The following is a 19,743-nucleotide window of genomic DNA, read 5'->3' as shown; positions in this document are numbered from 1 at the left end:
ACTTACTTGCTAGGCTGCCGGCGCAGCGCTGCTCCTGTCCCAGAACCTTAGCGGGTCTGGCATCTCAAGCCACACGCTGGCGTCGATTTCATTCCCGTCCCATCGTCCATCTCTTCCCTTCAACTCTGCGTCTGTAATCTCCCTCTCAACCCCCTTCGACGTGCCAATAGAATGTTCCGCTGCTCCCGGCCTGGCCTGTGACTGTCCGTCTCCTGGTGTTTCTTCTTGTCTCTTCTCCAGACGTCGTAACCTCGTTCCTGATCGTCCCGCATTCTCAAAGTCCCGTGCCCCATCTAGAGCTCCCCCCAAAAAGATCCTTTTCGCAGCGCGTGGCCCCGTGCAGGTCAACACACGTCGGCCTTCTTTTTGCTCCTCGTCGTCTTCCGTTTGAGCGCGCGCCTCCACGGACCCTCGTCCCATAGGTTCGTCCAGAGGCAGCTTGAGCCGGCAGGGCAGCTCCCAGCCTCTGGCATGTTAGCGAATCCTGCAACTTACCAGCTGTCACACATGTAACCATGGCGTCCCCTGACCTCACATCCCATCATGTCAACTATTTGATATGGAGGTAAGTGTCATCATGTCTGTCTGGTCCAGCTCGCCTTGGATCATGAAAATCGCCCCAGATGACCCGTGTTGGATTGCTGACTTTGACTGACCCTCGCAAACAGGTACCTACAGGAATCAGGTCGGTGCAGGACCTCTTTCTCACCACGGATGAAACGGCAACAGCGCTGCCGTCGAGTCCGTACAAAATGGCTTCTGTCTTGCTAACTTGAATTACAGGTCTTGGCGAGGCGGCAGTGATGCTCCAGCGCGCATGGAATCCCGATCCGCAAGCTCTGCCCTTTGCGCCCTATATCAAAACCCATGCGCTGGTGACGCTGGTCCAGAAGGGCCTGCAGTATCATGAAATTGAACAGTCGCTTGATCAGGCACGTTCCGAGCATTACCGCAGTGTCGCTACTTCTCCGAAGCTACAGGATTCTAACTCAGCTCTACAGGATGGGAACCCCGTTCCCTTGACCCCATCAAAATATTTCTTTGGCCCAGTGCCTCTCGAGCCAGAGAAGCTGAAGACCCGTGGTGACCATGGTGAAGTGGGTGATGGACTCGGCACAGACCAGGCGCCCGCCTCGCCTGCAAGCAAGGTAGCCCGAGACAGCGGCCCTGTCAACGGTCATTTGACAGCCGAACCTGCGACCAGCGCGAAGAGGGCTCGCAAGAGCGGTGGCGCCGAGCGACCCGAAGGAGCGCTGAATGGAGATGAGATGGAAATCGAGCCCAACGGAGTGCACGAGCATGCCTCTGTGCCGGCAGGGTCTCCGTCACCGGGAGAGTTTGGCGTGGATGCAGACGGCGACGTGAGCATGGGCATGGCGGCAGAGGCCCAGGATCAGGAACCAGCGCCGGAGATGCCGCCAACCTTCACCCTGACAACCGGCCAGAGCGTTGGCGTTCAGATCACCCCCGCCAAGGCCGCCGACCTCAGCCCCGACACCGCCGTGCTGGATGTGGCTGGTGCGGGCCACGTGACACGCACGCTGTGGCGCCCGCATGACTCTACCGTCGTCGCGGCTGCCGGCGACACCTTCTGCAGCCTGTGGAAGCTCTCCAGCCAGCGCTCGACGAGCGCGGTGCAGGAGAAGCTCGTGGAGAGTAGGGGAGACACCACATGTGTCTCGACGGTCGCCTGGGATCCCACAGGGCAGAAGCTGGCCGTGGCCACTTACAATGACCTAAGCGGCTCCATTACGATGTATGATGTCCACGGGCACGCTGTCGACCTGCTCCCTGAAGTTCCAAGGATGATCACCGGCTTGCATTGGGGCGAGAAGGGTTCTCAGATGGTCGTCGTGGCTTCCGACAGCAGAGTTTCTGAACTGGCCCTGTGGGACAACTCGATCCGGCCAGACGAGTTTCCCCCTCCACAGGTGATCGATGGTTCGATCTATGATCTCACATGGTTGGGCGATAATCAGGTATATGCATGTGGAGATGGATCAGTCTTCCAATGCGATGTAGACTCCAGCATTCATCTATCCAAGACATTCTCCTCTAGCCGTTTAAGCACGGCTTGGACTTTCATCCGCTGCGCGAAGAGGGCGAACTCACCCGTCGTGGTGACTGCATCTTCTGAAACAGCAAGTATCTGGATACCCACACATGACATGCAGCTTGATGATGCGCACTTGGGCGCTATCACAACGATCGAGCTACGCCCTCAGCCCCAGATACCCGAGCTCAAGCAGAACGCTCCGATAATACTTGCGTCTTCCTCCATGGACGGCACGGTCAAAATCTGGCACATCGATGTTGAGTCCAAACAGTTCGACTGTTTGCACCGACTTTCCCTGGGGCCTTCTGTTCCTGCTCTCACCTCCTCCTTCTCTCCGGATGGCTATGCTATTGCCGCTGCTAGTGAGAATAAGCTCTTCATTTGGAATGCGGAGCGGGGAGGCGTACCCATGGCGACTTGGACAGTATCCGGTACTGAACCCCCAAAGAAAGAGGAGAGCCTCGACGAGTCTGCCAACGGATTTTCAGAGCCGATGCCCGATCGATCACTGTCATGGGATTCGGACGGCAAGAAGCTCGCCTTCGGTTTCGGGAATCAGGTGCGTGTTTCCCGTATGTACATATTGTTGTCTTCACGGCTAACTCATGTGCTACAGATGGCGATTGTGAACTTCCAGCGATGATCAGGTTTTACAATCTTACCAGAATATCTCGTTGGAGACTAAAGTGGCATTAGACTGCCCGTAAGTATATAGGCGTTGCTTCTTGCCTCGGACCTGTACTCTTCCCGTACAGAGCGACGGAGAGGAATCAGGAGTTTCAGGAGTAGGCTAGAGGCAAGAAATGAATTTCCGCAGAGACCGAATCGCCTCCGACATTCTAATTTAGGGATATTTAGTTGCGCTCGAGACTTCAATATTACTCTGGGGGTCAATTGGATTGCAAAATTCCTTCTACCAGGATGATACCACTACACCAGTCTGGTTTTGTACTTACCGTTGGAGTAAGAGCTGGGCTGGGCTATACTATATTGCCTAGGTTGCGAGGAAACGGGGAACATATGGCTATGGCGAAATATACGGGGTTCTGGGCTTCGCGGAGTTCTTATGGGTGGTGTAGGGCTTCTGGATTTATGTTCATTTTGAATATTTGGACGCGATGGTCACTACGGATGTTGATGCATGTGGAACATCCACATGTCGGGCCCAGTCGCTGCGAGTTGACGATATCGGTGTCGTCACAACTCGTTTTGGTTGCAAGTTCTAATATCCGATATTAAGGACTCCCTCGCCCCTCAAAATTACCACCCTCATCCACATCAACCTTCTTCGATTTGGTCGTGCGAATCCACGTTAGGGGATAGCGCTTCTATCTGTTGATTCCATTTTCGATCCCTTCTCAGCTTGCGTTCCTGCGCCCTGATGCGAAACCCTTCCTCGACGTCTTTCCACCCACGCATCCACGCGGATATTCCGTCGATGAGAGCGTCGCTATCGTTTTCGTCCCCGTCATCAACGTTCACCGAGTGTTTGCTCCGTCGCCATCGCTTTTTCCGCTGTGGTTTGAGAGTTACTGTGCGAGCCTTGGCTAGTTCGCGCTCCTGCCGCCAACTCTCAACCCAGCTTTCCAAGCCGCGAACCGTGCCCCTTAGACCTTCGAGGTCGATCGAATCTTCCAGGATATCTGATCTTCTGCGGCAAGGGAACTATGTCAGCTCCTTTTGTGGGCGAATGGAAAGGGGGGTTGCTTACAACTCGTGGATGTCGCTCTCTAGCTGTGCGATCCTTTGTTCCAGACCCTCACATCTGTGGGTAAAGAGATCATGGATGTGTCGCGACTCGTTTCGCCGCTGCAGCAGCTCGGCATTGACAGCGGTTAGCTCTTCGAGAAGGTTTGCAAGCTGATGCTGCGTTGCTTGAGTGGTGGACGGTGTCGGACAAACTGCGGCAGACGCACTGCTCGGGCAAGAGACGATGCGCTTGGTGGTGCTCGAGAATGAGCTTCGTGGTCTGTGCCTGGCAATCTCGAGGCTCAGTTCCGGGCGTGGGTCGAGGAGAGACTCGATGGTATCGAGGCAGCGGTGAACCGTTATAGAGTCGTGCTCGGAGAGGGGAGATCGGTCTGCTGCCATATGGGCCAGCCGAGTCAGCCGGCCTGGAAGAGCTGCCGCATGCGCGTCGGTGCCGGAAGACCTTTGACCGCTGTCGGAAAGGTCCATATCGATGGCAGAATCGGTGAAGGAGGGCGAAAGAGGCTGTTGGGAGTGCGGGGAATGCATGGCTGGGTCTGTCCCTCAGTGCTCATATGTACAGTACTTGCATCGTAGATAGAGCAGCGACTGGACACGTCGACGGCGCAGACTATCCCCTTTTTTTCCTCTGTGCAAAAAATGGAATCTTTTGTCAAATGACTATTTATATTAGAGGCCTTCTAGTCCGTCCGCTAGACAGCAAGTGCCGGTGTATACGGGGCGCCGCTGGACAGAGGCCAGGTGTCGGTGAGTGCTGGCAGCCGAGATACAGTAAGCAAAGAGTAGGGGCCGTGCTGGGCGTAGGACAGTTCTTGTATGTACCTCCCGAGCGCGCCGGCGCAGCGCAGCGACTTCGACCGTTCGCCAAGTCTGGCCGCCAAGCGATCGCCCCGATGGCCGCCCCGGCCCGACCTCCCAGATGCGCTAAACCCCTCTGGTTCTGCGAGGGAATCCCGAGATCCTGCTGCAATCGAGATTCCCTCCGTCCAAGCTGGGATCGCAGTCACCTCAATTCACCCTCTCTATCCTCCTTTGTCCTGGCCTGTGGCCTTCTTCTTTCTCTCCATTCTTTTTTCCCAGCATCAGATGGGTGGATAGGCATGTCCTTCTGCGCGTCGTGCTATCTCTAAAAGCCCCGCAGTCAAATTAATTTCCCTTGTCCGCCTTTTCCTCCGCCCGCCTGCCGCAAACTGCCCGCTCACTCTTGACTCAAAACGGGGTTCTGCAGGACGTTCGCTGACGCACGCTGCGTACAGTAGCCATGGCTCCACAGGTAAGTGCTGTGCAATTTCTATATGAAGCTGTTGATTTCAGCCGTGGGTTCCTGCTTGTGTCGCATGACTCTGAGCGTCTGTCGCAGCTGGTCTGTACTGTGCGTTTTCACTGATGCGAACCTGCAATGCTCTTAGGCCACCATCGTCCCCTCTCTGGAGACAGCACGCGATGTGCTCGCGCAATCAAAGGGCTCGGAGTTCCCTCCTAATCTGCTTCCCCTCTCTGCATCGATTCCTGCAGACCTTTTGACGCCAACTCTGGCATACCTCAAAGTCGCGGCCAAGTGAGTGGGGTTCCATGTCAGACAGTGTTGAGAGACAGTCTGGTGCAATTGTGGCGCAAATAGGTGCTGATTCAATGATCTTCTTTTAATCTATAGCTCAAAACTCTCCTTCCTTTATGAGAGCGCAGCGACCACCGAGACCATCGGGAGATATAGTTTTGTGGGAGCAGGTGCGTGACGCTTGGCCCAGTGCCTCCAAATCAGGTGGAGAAGAACATATATCTGATGGCTTGCTACGACCTACAGATCCAAGAAAGGTCCTTAAGACTGGTCCCGGCCATGGCCCCGAGTGCGACCCCCTCCCTATTCTCGAAAAGGAACTTGCCCAGTTCCGTATCGCGACGATACCAGGTCTCATCCTGCCTCCGTTGACTGGCGGAGCGATTGGCTACGTCGGCTATGACTGCATCAGATACTTCGAGCCCAAGACTGCACGGCCGCTCAAGGACGTACTAGGAGTCCCTGAGTCGCTGTTCATGTTGTTCGACACCATCATCGCATTCGACCATTTCTTCCAGCAGGTCAAGGTCATCACCTACGTGCCAGTGCCAGAGGCTGAGTCCGAATTGGAGGCCGCGTACAAGAAAGGTCAGGAGGTCCTTCAACAGACAATCGATAAGCTGCTGCGGCCCGACACGCCACTACCCCCGCAGGGTCCGATCAAGCCGAATCAAGAATACACGTCGAACATCGGCCAGGAAGGATACGAGCGGCACGTCACCCGACTCAAGGAGCATATCGTCGTTGGAGACATCTTCCAGGCTGTGCCGTCACAGCGACTGGCGCGCCCAACATCTCTGCATCCGTTCAACCTCTTCCGCCATCTTCGTACCGTCAACCCCTCCCCTTACCTCTTCTACATCGACTGTGATGAGTTCCAGCTCGTGGGTGCTAGCCCCGAGCTCCTTGTCAAGGAAGAGAACGGACGCATCATCACACACCCTATTGCAGGCACCGTGAAGCGCGGGAAGTCGCCAGAGGAGGATGCTGCCCTGGCCGCTGAGCTGCGCGGCAGTCTCAAGGACCGTGCCGAGCACGTAATGCTTGTCGACCTCGCTCGCAACGACGTGAACCGGGTATGCGACCCGATGACCACCCAAGTCGATCGTCTCATGGTCGTGGAGAAGTTCTCCCATGTGCAGCATCTAGTATCCCAGGTTTCTGGCGTCCTTCGCCCCGACCAGACCCGGTTCGACGCCTTCCGTTCAATCTTCCCCGCAGGAACTGTGTCTGGCGCTCCAAAGGTGAGAGCCATGGAGCTCATCAGCGAGCTGGAGGGAGAGAAGCGTGGCGTGTACGCCGGTGCCGTCGGATACTTTGGTTTTAACCGGGCTAATGTGGACGGCACTGCAGAGCTGCCCGGCGCTATGGACACGTGCATCGCACTCCGAACGATGCTGCTAAAGGACGGCGTTGCGTATCTTCAAGCCGGAGGCGGTATTGTATTCGATTCCGATCCGTATGATGAGTACGTCGAGACACTGAACAAGTTGGGCGCCAATATTGCATGCATCCGCAGTGCGGAGGAGAAATATCTGAGCCTGGAGAGGGAGGCTGCCGCTGCTGCGAATTCGCAATGACCGACGATTTTACCAATGAAATGTATGGCAATGATCAAGGAAAGAGAAAGTCCTATGTAGAACGGAACGATCTGATAGATAGCCCTTGGAAATGCTCTTGCTCATCCCCTCGGACGATATCATGTCCAATACCATGCCTGCTTTGTTCTTGTTTCATATCCAAGCTACCTGTCTAGGTAGCTCATATATAACTCTTTGATGCTGTCTGATACGATATGTTGTGTCATGTTGGCTATTTTCAGGCCCTTTGTCTCCCGTGAAGATAGAGCCAGGATAGCGAATTCGAATCGGACAATGAAATATCCACTCAGACTCGACTAACCCAGTGCGTCAGTAGACTGTGAAGTAAAGAGAAGCATAACCTGAAGGCCAGCAGGCCCTTTAGCTAGGTTGTCATAAAACATAATAGCTAAGCGCAACAAGTATGTTATATTTTTATATACTTATGGGTGAATACTATCAACAGTCCTTTTAGGTCGAATTCGAGCAATATATTAGTAGCGACCCTTCCCAGGGGACAGATATCGCATAAATACCGTACACGGGAGACGATGCGCTCGCGATAGACAATTTATCACCAATAATGTTAGTAAACAGGATCCCATGCGGTATTTTGCATTAATGCCCGCGGAGACGATGACGTAGTTATACATAGGCCTGTTCCCAGGGCCAACAGGCGGTGGACAGATGACAGATGCAAGATATATATATATCAAGTACCTGTGATAAGCCTATTATCAGGCCCATCTTACTTATCAGGTACCTGGATTCTACACAGTACTGCGTAGTGAGGGAAGAAACGAGTCCTTCTAGCACAAGAACCTGGACCGTACAGTAGCACACGTGGACGTCCCACCGGCCCCCGCCCGTCGAACTCCGCTTGGGGGGAGATGGATGGATCGGATCATGGACTGGAGTGCGACAGGTAGCTAGCTAGGTGAGGTACTCGGTAATAATACACCGCAATTCGATAACTTGATAGAGAGTCGAGTCGAGTCGGTCGACAAGAAGGCAAGGCGCTTAGGTTGCTCTTCGGAGTACTCCTAGTCTTAGAGGCAGGACCAGAAAGATTGGGAGCTGGAGAGCTCTGGAACAGCCGCCACCGCATCGTAAAAGTCGGATTATTATTTGCCTGGACGGAAGATCGCACCGGGGGACAACTCGTCAGAGGGTGGCTGAGCCACAGTTTGCGAATCTAATTCCTCCAGCCAGAGTTCGATGTGCCCTCTGCGGTTGGTCCAGCCAAGGCAGAGACTTGCCCATGCCCAGCAGTGAGAGAGAGAGAGAGAGAGAGAGAGATCAGTGCCTAGGTCGTAGAGAGCGCGCGCGCGTCCGTCGGCAGTTGAGAGCGTCCTATTTTTTTCTCCACTGCTGGTGACCATCGCCATCGCCATCATTCAGCTATCATCTTCGTCTTGGTCTTTTATTCTTATCCCTGCTTTTCCCTTTCATCTTTTTTCCCTTTCTTTTCATTTTTTTTGTTATTCCCGCGGAAAAATTCCCTCCTCGATCGTTAGGCGCAAAACGTCGACCGCATCGAGATTAGACCCATCGCCCTAAACCGCGGGGGTAGCGTGCTGCGTGTCAAGAAACGGATAGCCGCTGCAATCTTGCACCGGAGCTCCGGCTTGCGAGACAGTCTGAGCTCTGCGCAGTCACTCTGCCAAAAAGGAGAGACTTCTAGAACATCTCCCCTCTATCGAACAACGATCGCGGGGGAAACCTGCAAAATCAAGGAAATAAAAACAGTCAGCTCGAGAGGGAGAGATAAAAAAAAAACAGTCGGTCTTTGGCGACCGCCAGACCACACGTGTCGTCGAGAAGTGCAGTCGTCATATCAGCACATGCCGTCCTGAACGTTCAAGCCACCGCCGAGACAAAAAGAGTCCGTCATTACTGTCCACGCCCAACCCTCCGGATTACCATTACCACCACCACCTTTTGTTCCTCCCCCGATCGGGATTATCGCCCCAACATCGAGATTGTCGGGAGGTTTCCAACCATCTCTCATCCTTGACCCGCCTCCTTTTTTGTTGAAGATCAGTATTGACTGCTGATCTTCTTCCCTTATCCTCCTACCTCACTCCTTCGTCACCAGTTCCCTGCAGGGTGAATGCGTGACGCCGCAAGCGGGTCGGTCTTCGTTCTGCCGCAATAAGGAGGAAAAGTGAGCTGTTTGCTCTGGTGCGACGGACGTGACAAGCAACAGAACAGCAAGACCTGTCTAGAGCTGGTTCTCAAAACACGGGCGCAACGCGCGGGAATAGGGAGAGTGTGTGAGACACACGTTGGTTCTTGAAAGGGAATTCGGTTCCATAACAGATTACCGCAAAGATGTCGAAGGTCGTTCGAAGTGTGAAGAACGTTACAAAGGGGTATTCGTCGGTCCAGATCAAAGTTCGAAATGGTGCGTTTGCTTTTCCATCTTTTCCAGTGCTCGCGTCTTTGATGCGGAGTCGCAGCTCTTGGGACCTCTTCCTTTCTACTCTATCAATGATCTGGAATCTGAATACTAATGGTATACAGCCACAAGTAACGACCCCTGGGGCCCGACGGGCACAGAGATGGCAGAGATTGCTGCCTTGACATTCAACAGGTACGTTCGATTAAGAAAGCGCTACAGCCTGTCTGCTTTCCATAGAAATATATAATTGCTGACTTGCTGGTCTACTTGCAGTCCGACCGATTTCTACGAGATCATGGATATGTTGGATAAGAGATTGAACGACAAGGGCAAGAACTGGCGCCACGTCCTGAAGTCGCTGAAAGTCCTGGACTACTGTCTCCACGAGGGTTCGGAATTGGTTGTTACTTGGGCGAGGAAGAACGTCTACATTGTCAAGACCCTGCGCGAGTTCCAATACATCGATGAAGATGGAAGAGACGTTGGTCAGAATGGTGAGTGGGAAATAGATGGGTTTCATCCCCGGGCCTCCTGCTAATGGATAATCTGTAGTGCGCGTCTCTGCCAAGGAACTCACGGCCCTTATCCTCGATGAAGAGAGACTGCGAAGCGAACGTTCAGACCGCAAGCTGTGGAAGTCTCGAGTCAGCGGGATTGATGACGGTATCCACGGGTTCGGAGGAGGCGTCGATCCGTATCGTCGGCCCCGGTCGCGCAGACATCGTCCGGCGGATGACGAAGACGCGGAGTACCGTATGGCCATCGAGGCCAGCAAACAAGAAGCTGAAGAGGAGCGCAAGCGACGTGAGAAGGCCGCCAAGGCCCAGGAGGAGGATGATGATCTGGCCAAGGCCATCAAGCTCAGCAAGGAGGAAGAGGAGCTTCGAAGACGCGAGCTGGAGGAGAGCAATGCTCAGTCCTTGTTTGATGACACTCCAGCGCAACCGGCCCAGCCACAGCCTACCGGGTGGAACCAGGGCTATCAGCAGCAGAGTGCTGTGGACTGGTTTGGTAACCCGATCAATCCTCAGCAGCCGTTAACGACCGGTTACTTGAACAACCAATACGCGCAACCCACTGGGTTCCAGAGCCAGCCGACCGGCTTCCAGAATGGATATTCCAACGGCTTCCAGATGCAGCCCACCGGTTGGGACCAGGCACAGTACAGTCAACCTCAGAACAACTTCCTCCAGCCCTCGGCTGCTCTCCAGCCGCAGCACACTGCGTTCAGTAACAACAATCCCTATGGAAATGACATCTGGGCGCAGCAGCAACAGCAGCAGCTGCAACAACAGCAGCAACAGCAGCAAGAGGAGAACTATCCTCAACCTGGAAGTCACAACCCCTGGGCTAATAATAACCAGCAGCCGCAGGATGCGCTCAAGCCATTGCCCACCGGCTCCAACAACCCGTTTGCATCGTCTTACACCCGTTCTCAATTGCAGGCACAGCAATTGCAGGCCCAGAAGACTGGTCCTCCAAGCCTGAACACTCTTGCTGAGGAGCGAGCCACGACTCAGTTTAACACACCGTCTACCCCTAACCCGATCACCAATTACCAGGCTCCAACACCTCCCAAGAGCACGCCTCCTAGTGCTAACCCGTACCATGCTCGCCTCAATGCTCTCCTCGCCACCGGAGAGGGTCAGGATACCTTCGGAAATGTGGGAGATCTCCGTATTCCAGCGCAGCACACGGCACCCGGTACTTTTGTCAACTCTGCTGGTCAAGGTCTTGACCGTCTACGTGCTGCCCAGACGGGAAACAACCCCTTCCTTGGACAGTCGTTCACCGGAGTCCCGCGTCAGACTGGCTTTACCCAGTCTAACAACAGCCCGTTTGGAGCTCAGCAGTCTTACCAGCAACAGCAACAGCAGAGTGGCAGCTTGATTGACCTGTAAAGCAATCAGACGAACGATTTTAGATCTTTCTTTTCCCAGAGATAAAATACGGTAGCATCAAGGGTTGGGGGCTATGAGACTCATAGGTGGTTGAGGCTGGGAGGCTGGCTTGATCCTGACGGTTTGCACACACATGCGGCGGGAAGTTCGCAACCCATCGTCCTCCATTCCACCGTTGGTTGTTCTTATTTGGGGTTAAATTCTTGCTGGGAGCAACTGTGATGGGAATTCCTGATACCAAAGTGGGGTATTTTGTTGGGCAATGGCAGTTTATTTTCCTAGTACAATTTTTTTTCTCCTCTTTTTCTTCTTTCCTGACTTTTGCTGAGACTGCCGTTGTTTGCTTTGCATGGTGGAGCAAAAGGGATATTGATCTGACACTTACGTACTTCTTTCCAACTCTCGCTTTTGCCTTTCTTTTATCTGTCTTACTTTACCTCGCTCTGTGTGTCGACAGATGTCTCTCTTTTTTATTTTTCTCATCTCCTATGTCGTTAGCCTACCTGTCTGTCTACGAGTCTCTCCTCCCTCCCCTTTTTCCTTGCCGTGTCCTGTATCTCGTTTTCATGCAACTCGAACCCTCTACCTACATACCATGCCTATTATACTTGTTCCCTTTTCCTTTTTTTCTTCTTCTATTCTATTCCCCCCAAATTAGTTTGTGTTGTCTGTGTCCACATTTCCATCATCGACGGTTTTTCCTGTCTAGGTTAGGTAACTTATTTAGCTTAGTTAAACGGGTGTTAGACAATGAAAGTGACAAATGAAATTTTCTAGTTGCTGTGTTTTTTGTGCGGCTGGTATATTGGATTGAAGATGTCTAGAAGTTTGATGTTTGTTTTTGTTGTAGTGAGGGGTGTTTCAAGGTTTACATATGTACCACTTACTTACATAGCTATTTATATTTTCTAAAAGGTAGGAGACCGTACTAGGTACTCGTACTGGAGCGATCATGATGATGAAGTAATCGGAAGTGATCTTACATGTCTACCTGAAAAGAAGGGGGGGGGGGCACTGGCAGGCTACAGTACCTACCAAATCAATCGTGAATTCTTTCCAAGGTTGAAAACGTCCAAGCGGTGCCAGAAGCGTGCTAGGTAGTACTGTCCACTTAGATACGGATAGTCAGGAACCTTGGCCCTCATTGAACTTTTTCGAATTCGAACCTTAATAGCTAGGTACCTACCAAGCTTAACAAGAACATTGACTACATAGGTAACCTACTGGAAAGATCTATACTTTGCAATAAACTGTAGGAACTTTTTTACACATACACACCGCATAGAAGTGACTTTAAAAAAAGCAGGTAACGTAACCAATTTTTCAGCTTATAGTTCAAGCAGATGGGCAGCTAGATATTTTAATTCCAAGGCTTTCTCTCTGAAGTTCATGTTCCCACGTTGGAAGAGGTAAGGTCAGGTCAGGTTAGGTAGGTAAGTACATAGGTACTATGATGGTATCTGAGCTAAATAAAGAACAAAAGGGGAAAAGAAAGAAAAAGGGAAAAGGGACACAAGAAGCCTTGGAAAAAGAAAGAGAACACAAGCTCAAATCAACATATAACCTTATTAAGCCTCAATCAATCAATCAAGAAAAAATATGTACGGAGAAAGGGAACCGTTAACGTTCAAAACATAGCGAACTGGTTGGGGGCCTTGGAACTTTGACGTTCCGACTTGATAGCGAGAGAATCCTGGAGCAAGTTTTCCAGGGTGAAGAAGGAGCAGGGGGTACAACCAAAATGGATGTCATCCGGGCCTTCCCATCCGTGACACTTTAGGTAGTTGTGGTAGTAATAGAGAGGGCACCGATAGAACAAGAACGGAAACGGCGGGGGAGGGAAACTGGCTCGGATGGATAGGTAGGATAGTGTAAAAAAAAAAGAACAAAAAACGGTGATGACCAGCCTCCACTCTATCTAAAGTAGTCATCTCACGTTTCAACTTCCGTTAATAAAATCATATACCCAACTGCCCTTGTTCTCTCTCACACACTCTCTTTCTCTTTGGCTCCTTCTCGTTCGCTCTCTGCTCTGCCTTGTTTTTTGTCTTTTTTTGTCTTTCTTATTTTTTCTAGTCGGGTCACACCTACGAAGCGAAGACCCGTACGTTCAGATCAACGCTCCCCGTGGCAATTACGCATCGGATGCCCAGTTTACCTCCGCCACCGGAGTCCTCCTTCTTCACTCCGTTCGTCAATGCAGTGGATGCGGATGCACCGTTGGAGCCCGATTCCCCGTTCATACCTCCGTCCTTGATAAGACTGGGTGCCCATCGAAGGCAGCTGATGAAGTGGCCGTGAGCGTCCGCGATGGTCCGGACGCACTTGCATTCCTGCGTAAGATCCCAGCAGCGGAGGGTCTTGTCGTCCGAAACGGATAAGAGATACTTCCCGCCTGGGTGGAAGACGAGAGCGCGCACCCAGTTATCATGTCCGACTAGCGTCTTGATCAGCGTTCCCCGCGAGTCCCATAGTCGGATGGTCTTGTCTCGGGATCCCGTAGCGAGGAACTCTGCGGATGAGGAGGCAAGTGGGGGTTTCTTGAGACCGGCGATAGCGGCCAAATGTTCGTAACTCGTGGGAGGAGCAAATGCTACACATTCAACTACATGCTCGTGGCCGAGGAATGTAGATTTCGTCTCTCCTGAAGAGATGTCCCAGAGCCGGGGCACTTGGTCGTTTCCTGCGGAGAAGAGGAAGCGGCCGTCTGGGGAAGCGGCGACGTCGCGGACCCAGTCTAGATGGCCGTTTAGCGTCTTCACGCAGTATCCCGTCGTGACGTCCCATATCCGTAGTGTTTTATCACGAGATGCAGAAACGAGAAGGTTTCCTGACATCGGAGAGCCAGCAGCGCCAGAGGGGATGAATCGAACCGCAGAGACGCTGTGGTCATGACCTGGAAGTGTTCGGATGTTCTTGTATTCGTCGGACGGGTCCCATAGCTTTATCGTTAAATCTGACGAGCATGACGCCAGTAGCGTATTACCGCGAGGTCCACCATAGTCAACATCGAGGACTGCCTTCGTGTGACCTTTTATCGTCCTCTCCAGCTCTCCTAGCTCCCAGTCCCAGATCTTGATCGTCGTGTCTTCGGAGCCAGACGCAAGAGAGGAGAAGATCGGGTGGAAAGCAACGCAGGTTATCGGCTGGCGGTGTGACTGGAGATTGTGCCGGGCAGGAGCGCGAGGTAGCCACGAGGCAGGGTCTTTATTTCTCTGTGAAAGGGATGTAGGTGTCGCAGAATCCAACTCAGACTGCAGCGCGGCATTTCTGGACTCCAGATCCATTATCTGGGAAGCAGAAATCCCCGGTCAGCGAACGTCCCAGCGCGTGGTCTTGTCTTCAATCAATCTGGTCTGGGGACTGACCTTCTTCTGTAACCTGACCACACTCGTCCATTTCTTCTCCAGCAGGCCCTCATACTTCTTGACCGTTGCATCGTCGAGTGTGATTTGCTCGGCAAGCTCCTCCCTTAGAGCGGCGGAGCTCTTTGGCAGGTTAGCAGAAGCCAGATAGGCGATGATGGATTTATGGCTGTTGTCAAGCGTGTCAGCATGCCCTGCTGCCTCGGAGATAAGCTCCAGATCAAAACCCACAGTTCCTCTGCCTGCCGCGCCGTGAGTAGCTGACTCATGATCGCGGCAGTATTGAGCTCGAAGACCCCAGGCAGTCGAGTTCAGCAGTCAGCTCCGCATCCAACGGAGACACCTTAGGAAAGATGACCACGCAAAACAGTCCAATAGGAGATACCACGCGGACCTTATATACTCTCGGAGAGAACCTTGACGGGCTGCCAGTCTATCCTTGGGTCAGGGGGTTTCGAAGTGCTGTTTCGTGCGGGCGGTGAAGGACAGGCGGAACGCAAGGCAGGACAAGGAACCAAGGGGGACGTTCAGACAGAGGATATCGTGAAGTGTCGTAGACGTCGTGAGCAAGCGTCAAAGAGGTTCTGGCTGCGGCCGGCGGGCAGCACAGCACGTATGCCTGAGATGCGCTGTCGGTCTGTTGTGGTCCAAACAGGCGGGGAGTTTGGGCTGTCCCGCCGGGCATCTGAACGCCAAGCCTGGATCCGCGCCGGAGTCACCACAGCGATACTTTGTTGACATGGCTTCGTGCACCTCCTCCACCCTGCAACTCCCTCGCTCCACCACGGCCTCTGTCTGATGCTCTCTGACTTTGTCTGTCCCCAGGGAGCGTGCTTCTAGTGCCTGTCACTAGCAGGCCCCTTTCTTGTCTGCTGTTCATGACGGTTGCTGGCTTGCTCAGCGCCGTCTTTCATTGGACACTGTTTGTGCGAAGAGTCAACGGAGCGCATTGCGCGTTTCCCTTTACATCATTCACCTATAAGTCAGGGTATGTACCTGGGTCAGGCAGTGCTCTTTTCTCGATCTGTGATCCTTCATGGAAGAAGACATCAGACACACAGCCAGCCGATGGCAGCCTTGGCTTGTTGATTCCTTGCTGACAATATCCAGCTCCTAGAAGACAGATTGGCCAGGCGTACTTCCTCTTAACCCCGAAACAATGGCGGAAGGAGAGGAGGACTTTTCATCCCTCCCACTGCCCGATCGCTTCACACACAAGGTTCGTTCCCGCTGATTACTCCGCCGCTGCACCGACAATGCGAGAGGTGGATGCTGACAGACGCCACAATAGAATTGGAAAGTGAGGAAGGAAGGGTATGAAGATGCAGCTAAGCAGTTCGAAAAATCACCCGACGAGTCGGACCCGGTGTTCAGTCCATTTATATCAGACCCAGGGCTCTGGAAAGGGGCGGTCGCAGACTCCAACGTCGCTGCACAACAAGAGGGTCTGGCAGCCTACTGTGCTTTCTTGAAGTTCGGAGGCGTCCAGGCTTGCACAAGGCATGCTTGTTCCTGACGTGTTATTAATTGACATAGCTAATGGCTCTCTACTAGGACCCGAGGTGTTACTATCGGTCCCATCGTCGAGAAGGGTCTTCCCTCAACGCGTGCGGCAGCAAAGACCAGTGCCTTGGAAGCGCTTCTCCTTTGTATCGAACTCGACAAGTCCGAACCCGTCATCCAAGATCTTCTCCCTGCGCTCTCTCACAAACAGCCTAAGATCATCGCAGCCACGCTGACTGCTTTGACCCAGATCTACCATAACTATGGCTGCAAGATCGTGGACCCCAAGCCGGTTCTGAAGGCTTTGCCTAAGGTCTTTGGACATGCTGATAAAAATGTCCGGGCGGAAGCACAGAACCTGACGGTGGAACTCTACAGATGGTTGAAGGAGGCTATTAAAGCAGTCTTTTGGGCAGAACTGAAGCCAGTTCAGCAGCAGGATCTCGACAAGCTGTTCGAAAATGTCAAGCAAGAAGAACCACCCAAGCAGGAGAGGTTTACGAGAGCGCAGCAAGAAGCCATGGCTGCAGCTGAGGAAGCAGGCGGCGGCGATGAGGGTGAAGCCGCTGGAGGCGACGAATATGGAGGCGATGAAGGCGATGAAGTCGATGGGCTTGACCTTGTGGAGGCCGTTGATGTGATGCCAAAGGTTCCACAGAACCTCCATGAACAGCTAGGCTCATCAAAGTGGAAGGATAGGAAGGAGGCTCTCGATGCGCTATATGCGGCCATAAACGTTCCGAAGATCAAAGAGGGGCCGTTTGATGAGATTGTTAGGGCGCTTGCTAAGTGCATGAAGGACGCAAACGTGGCTGTAGTAACTATTGCCGCGAATTGCGTCGATTTACTTGGCAAGGGCCTCCGCCAGGGATTTGGTAAATACCGTTCGGTGATCATGGCGCCCATGATGGAGCGTCTCAAGGAAAAGAAGCAGTCTGTCGCCGATGCCCTGGGTCAGGCACTGGATTCGGTGTTTGCTTCCACAAACTTGTCAGAGTGCCTGGAAGAAATTCTTGAATTCCTCAAGCACAAGAACCCACAGGTGAAACAAGAGACGCTGAAGTTCTTGATCCGCTGCCTTCGGACTACAAGAGACGTGCCCTCGAAACCAGAGGTGAAGTCGATAGCAGAAGCGGCTACCAAGCTTCTCACTGAGTCGAGTGAGGTCACCCGTTCTGGAGGAGCGGAGATTCTCGGTACCTTGATGAAGATAATGGGCGAGCGTGCAATGAATCCCTTCCTCGACGGTCTTGACGATATCCGGAAGACAAAGATCAAGGAATACTTCGAGACCGCACAAGTCAAGGCGAAGGACCGGCCGAAGCCCATCGTGGCACCTCCCAAGCCAGCAGCTGCCCCAGCCGGCAAAAAGCTTGCTGGAGCTAAGAAACCAGGACCTGGTTTGAAGAAGCCAGCTCCCGCTGCTGCCCCTCCGCCCGTTGAGGAACCCGCTCCAGCCCCCCCTCAACCTAAGCCAGCTGGCAGGGGAATCCCATCAAAGCTTGGTGCCCCGAAGTCAAGCGGCCTTGCTACTCCGGGTTCGGGACTCAAGCTTCAGAGAAAGATACCTGGCCCAGGCAGTGCTGCTCCGCCAGCCTCTCCACAGCGACGAGTAGCGTCCCCAACAGCCGAAGAACCTCCTCCAGCGGCTCCCAAGTTCGGCATGGGACGAGGGCTTGCAGGTCGCCCCATAGCAAAGCCTTCTGCCACCCCTGCTGCCGAGCCTGCTCCCCCTGCAGCTCCCCCTGTATCTGGCCTTTCTGCTATCGAACGTGCTGAACTTGAGGAGCTCCGTCTTGAAAAAGAGCGCCTGACACGGATGACTGAGGATTTGAAATCAGAGAGGACAAAGCTTACTTCGCAGATTAATGAACTTCAGAACCAGAATGCGCAGCTCATCGAAGACCATACTAGGGATGTTCTGAGCATCAAAGCGAAGGAAACACAACTTGTTCGAGCACGCAGTGATGCTGAGGCGGCGGAACAAACTGTCCAGAAACAGCAGAGAGAAATTGAGCGCTTGAAGCGTGAGCTGGCTCGAGCGGTCCGTGCCACCGCGATGAGTCCGCCCAACGTGATGCCGGATGACCTCAACATGGGGCTCACTGACACCGCTTCAATATACCAAGAGAACCTTGGCAACAGTCATGGGCCACCTTCACGTTCCAGTATCCATATGGGATCAAGATTCGACAGTGCACGAGCGAGGAACTACATGTCTCCCAGCCCAAGCGAGGAGAAGGAGAACAACGGAATGGAATCACCTGCCCTTAGCAGAGACGGAAGCTATAGGAGAAAACTGAGTCCTCCTGTTGGGTCCAGCTATTCTGGCATAGGAAGCCCGACAAGGTCAACTTCGATAGGTCATCGTTATGGCTCTGCCAGTGTTTCTGGTGAGGAGCAACAACGGCCTACCAGATCTGTCGAGCCAGCGGAGAATTGGAAGCGAGCGGCGGAGGTAACAAGCCAGCTGAAAGCTAGAATTGAGCAGATGAAGGTTCGTTATATACTTCGTATTCCATGTCACGTCTAAAGCGCACCGGCTAACGTGACTTTCAGGCGAGACAAGGACTCTCACGACCCCCAGCTCAGCGTTAATGATCAGACGACGTAACTCGGATTTTTGTTTTTTTTTTATATTTCCCTGCTTCTTTATTTATCCACCTACTTCGCTTACGATGACCTTGTCTTCTATTTTAATCCTTCGAGACTCGATTCGGTTCCCGTTGGGTTGGCTCTTTTGAACTTCTTTCCCCTTTCAATACCCCGCGTTTTTCTTTTTTCTCCCGCGTGTCTTATAAAAAAGAGGTAAACGGTTTTTTTTGGTCGAAATCCAATAAAGAAGCAGGCACATCTCATTGTGTATTTAATATTAAATCTCACTACTTCCCCACATTACTGGTATTGGTGGTTTTTAGCGTGCGGTTGGGTATGGAAATGGTTTTTTTATCACTAACCACTATTATATTACTATACTACTACTGCTCCTTTTTCAACCTGTTTTTGCTATTGCCAATAATATTTATTGCTCTTTGTAGCCTTGATTCTGCCTTATTACGAATTAGGGGAGGGGTTCTGATATTAGGTACCTGGAAGTTATGGTCGAATGGATATGTGGATGGACTGGGGTTGTATATTAATTATTATTGAACAGAAGGCGAAAACTTAGTCCTCGACTCTTTGGGTTTGACTCGAGCTCGAAGGATAACTTATACAAATACAATGCTAAATTGGACATCGCCAGGAATAAATATCCCTGGGAGTTCTTTTTTCTCGTTTACGCAGTGGTCAGTAGGGAGTGCCCTGGTAGGGGAGATAAATCATTCGCGCGTGGGCCTGGGCAAGAAGGGGGATACACTGCCTAGGACGCAAGGGCGTTCGGTAACAAGTCCGCACAATGACAGCTACAACTGGGCACAAGAGCTATTAGTAAGCAATCTCTACGAAAGTTACCCTACGAAGGCAGAATTCGCACGAATGCCTCACATCGAGTATTTGTCGTGTGGTCTTTGTGTGTTGTTTAAAATGCATTCATGGGTATCTGCAACATGAAAATCAGTGAAGAATAAAGAATATATGATAAACCCGAGCCAACGTGATTCTTCATACCATCGAGATGGATTGAGTGTAAACTCGGGACGGGACACACCGGGCATCGGCATTTGT

The 19,743-nt window shown here is 52.5% G+C and overlaps 9 protein-coding genes across 9 annotated transcripts; 5 read left to right on the top strand and 4 right to left on the bottom strand.

Annotated features, from left to right (window-relative positions):
* Positions 1-9: 9 nt before the first annotated feature.
* VTN00DRAFT_5563 (uncharacterized protein) lies at positions 10-420 on the bottom strand (the record flags this gene model as incomplete). Its single annotated transcript, XM_069432107.1, has 1 exon — positions 10-420. One exon carries the CDS (start codon positions 418-420, stop codon positions 10-12), a length of 411 nt encoding a protein of 136 aa, XP_069288000.1.
* Positions 421-515: 95 nt separating this feature from the next.
* VTN00DRAFT_5562 (uncharacterized protein) lies at positions 516-2,699 on the top strand (the record flags this gene model as incomplete). Its single annotated transcript, XM_069432106.1, has 5 exons — positions 516-565; positions 669-685; positions 784-932; positions 1,002-2,615; positions 2,673-2,699. 5 exons carry the CDS (start codon positions 516-518, stop codon positions 2,697-2,699), a joined length of 1,857 nt encoding a protein of 618 aa, XP_069287999.1.
* Positions 2,700-2,977: 278 nt separating this feature from the next.
* On the top strand, positions 2,978-3,295 carry VTN00DRAFT_5561 (uncharacterized protein; the record flags this gene model as incomplete). Its single annotated transcript, XM_069432105.1, has 1 exon — positions 2,978-3,295. One exon carries the CDS (start codon positions 2,978-2,980, stop codon positions 3,293-3,295), a length of 318 nt encoding a protein of 105 aa, XP_069287998.1.
* A 39-nt stretch (positions 3,296-3,334) lies between these two features.
* VTN00DRAFT_5560 (uncharacterized protein) lies at positions 3,335-4,294 on the bottom strand (the record flags this gene model as incomplete). Its single annotated transcript, XM_069432104.1, has 2 exons — positions 3,335-3,707; positions 3,768-4,294. The coding sequence occupies 2 exons, from the start codon at positions 4,292-4,294 to the stop codon at positions 3,335-3,337; spliced, it is 900 nt and encodes a 299-aa protein (XP_069287997.1).
* A 733-nt stretch (positions 4,295-5,027) lies between these two features.
* On the top strand, positions 5,028-6,904 carry VTN00DRAFT_5559 (uncharacterized protein; the record flags this gene model as incomplete). Its single annotated transcript, XM_069432102.1, has 4 exons — positions 5,028-5,039; positions 5,176-5,324; positions 5,421-5,494; positions 5,571-6,904. The coding sequence occupies 4 exons, from the start codon at positions 5,028-5,030 to the stop codon at positions 6,902-6,904; spliced, it is 1,569 nt and encodes a 522-aa protein (XP_069287996.1).
* Positions 6,905-9,238: 2,334 nt separating this feature from the next.
* VTN00DRAFT_5558 (uncharacterized protein) lies at positions 9,239-11,209 on the top strand (the record flags this gene model as incomplete). Its single annotated transcript, XM_069432101.1, has 4 exons — positions 9,239-9,311; positions 9,431-9,500; positions 9,582-9,802; positions 9,861-11,209. 4 exons carry the CDS (start codon positions 9,239-9,241, stop codon positions 11,207-11,209), a joined length of 1,713 nt encoding a protein of 570 aa, XP_069287995.1.
* A 19-nt stretch (positions 11,210-11,228) lies between these two features.
* On the bottom strand, positions 11,229-11,692 carry VTN00DRAFT_5557 (uncharacterized protein; the record flags this gene model as incomplete). Its single annotated transcript, XM_069432100.1, has 2 exons — positions 11,229-11,539; positions 11,599-11,692. 2 exons carry the CDS (start codon positions 11,690-11,692, stop codon positions 11,229-11,231), a joined length of 405 nt encoding a protein of 134 aa, XP_069287994.1.
* Positions 11,693-13,296: 1,604 nt separating this feature from the next.
* VTN00DRAFT_5556 (uncharacterized protein) lies at positions 13,297-14,843 on the bottom strand (the record flags this gene model as incomplete). The annotated part of the gene is made up of 3 exons (XM_069432099.1): positions 13,297-14,499; positions 14,578-14,743; positions 14,806-14,843. The coding sequence occupies 3 exons, from the start codon at positions 14,841-14,843 to the stop codon at positions 13,297-13,299; spliced, it is 1,407 nt and encodes a 468-aa protein (XP_069287993.1).
* Positions 14,844-15,733: 890 nt separating this feature from the next.
* VTN00DRAFT_5555 (uncharacterized protein) lies at positions 15,734-18,675 on the top strand (the record flags this gene model as incomplete). Its single annotated transcript, XM_069432098.1, has 4 exons — positions 15,734-15,793; positions 15,866-16,074; positions 16,129-18,574; positions 18,637-18,675. 4 exons carry the CDS (start codon positions 15,734-15,736, stop codon positions 18,673-18,675), a joined length of 2,754 nt encoding a protein of 917 aa, XP_069287992.1.
* Between the last annotated feature and the right edge of the window lie 1,068 nt (positions 18,676-19,743).

This window comes from Thermoascus crustaceus (genome assembly GCF_041956765.1).
Source record: "Thermoascus crustaceus strain CBS 181.67 unplaced genomic scaffold VTN00scaffold_3, whole genome shotgun sequence".
Taxonomy (NCBI): Eukaryota; Fungi; Ascomycota; class Eurotiomycetes; order Eurotiales; family Thermoascaceae; genus Thermoascus; species Thermoascus crustaceus.
This window is presented reverse-complemented; position numbering and strand designations above follow the sequence as displayed.